The 288-nt window shown below is 36.1% G+C and overlaps 1 protein-coding gene across 1 annotated transcript in view; it reads left to right on the plus strand.

The window, feature by feature from the left end:
- LOC119589095 (mitochondrial Rho GTPase 1-like) overlaps positions 1–288 on the plus strand; it is a gene marked incomplete in the record, with an annotated part of 21,050 nt that overhangs the window by 7,832 nt on the left and 12,930 nt on the right. Inside the window, 1 exon segment of the mRNA XM_037937670.1 lies at positions 166–255. Within this exon segment, the coding sequence (XP_037793598.1) occupies positions 166–255 (90 nt within the window).

The raw sequence follows: 288 nt of genomic DNA on the forward strand, positions 1-288 counted from the left end.
TTACAGAGTACATAAGATTTTGCTTGATCTTCATTTACACTGAAAGATAAAGAAAAAAAACTTGATGCAGATATCTTGATATTTCAAGGTTCACATTTTTACTCTTTACTAGTTCTCTAATCACAGTATGTATTACAACAAAAAATTCCTTCTCTCCTGACACAGATCTGTGACACAGACAACGACAATCTCCTTAACGACCAGGAACTAAATGCTTTTCAGCGGAGGTGTTTCAATGCGCCACTTAACCCCCAGGTTAGTGGATTAGAGTGTGGAATGGAAAGTTTT

The sequence above is a fragment of the Penaeus monodon genome, chromosome 25, assembly GCF_015228065.2.
Source record: "Penaeus monodon isolate SGIC_2016 chromosome 25, NSTDA_Pmon_1, whole genome shotgun sequence".
Lineage (NCBI taxonomy): Eukaryota > Metazoa > Arthropoda > Malacostraca > Decapoda > Penaeidae > Penaeus > Penaeus monodon.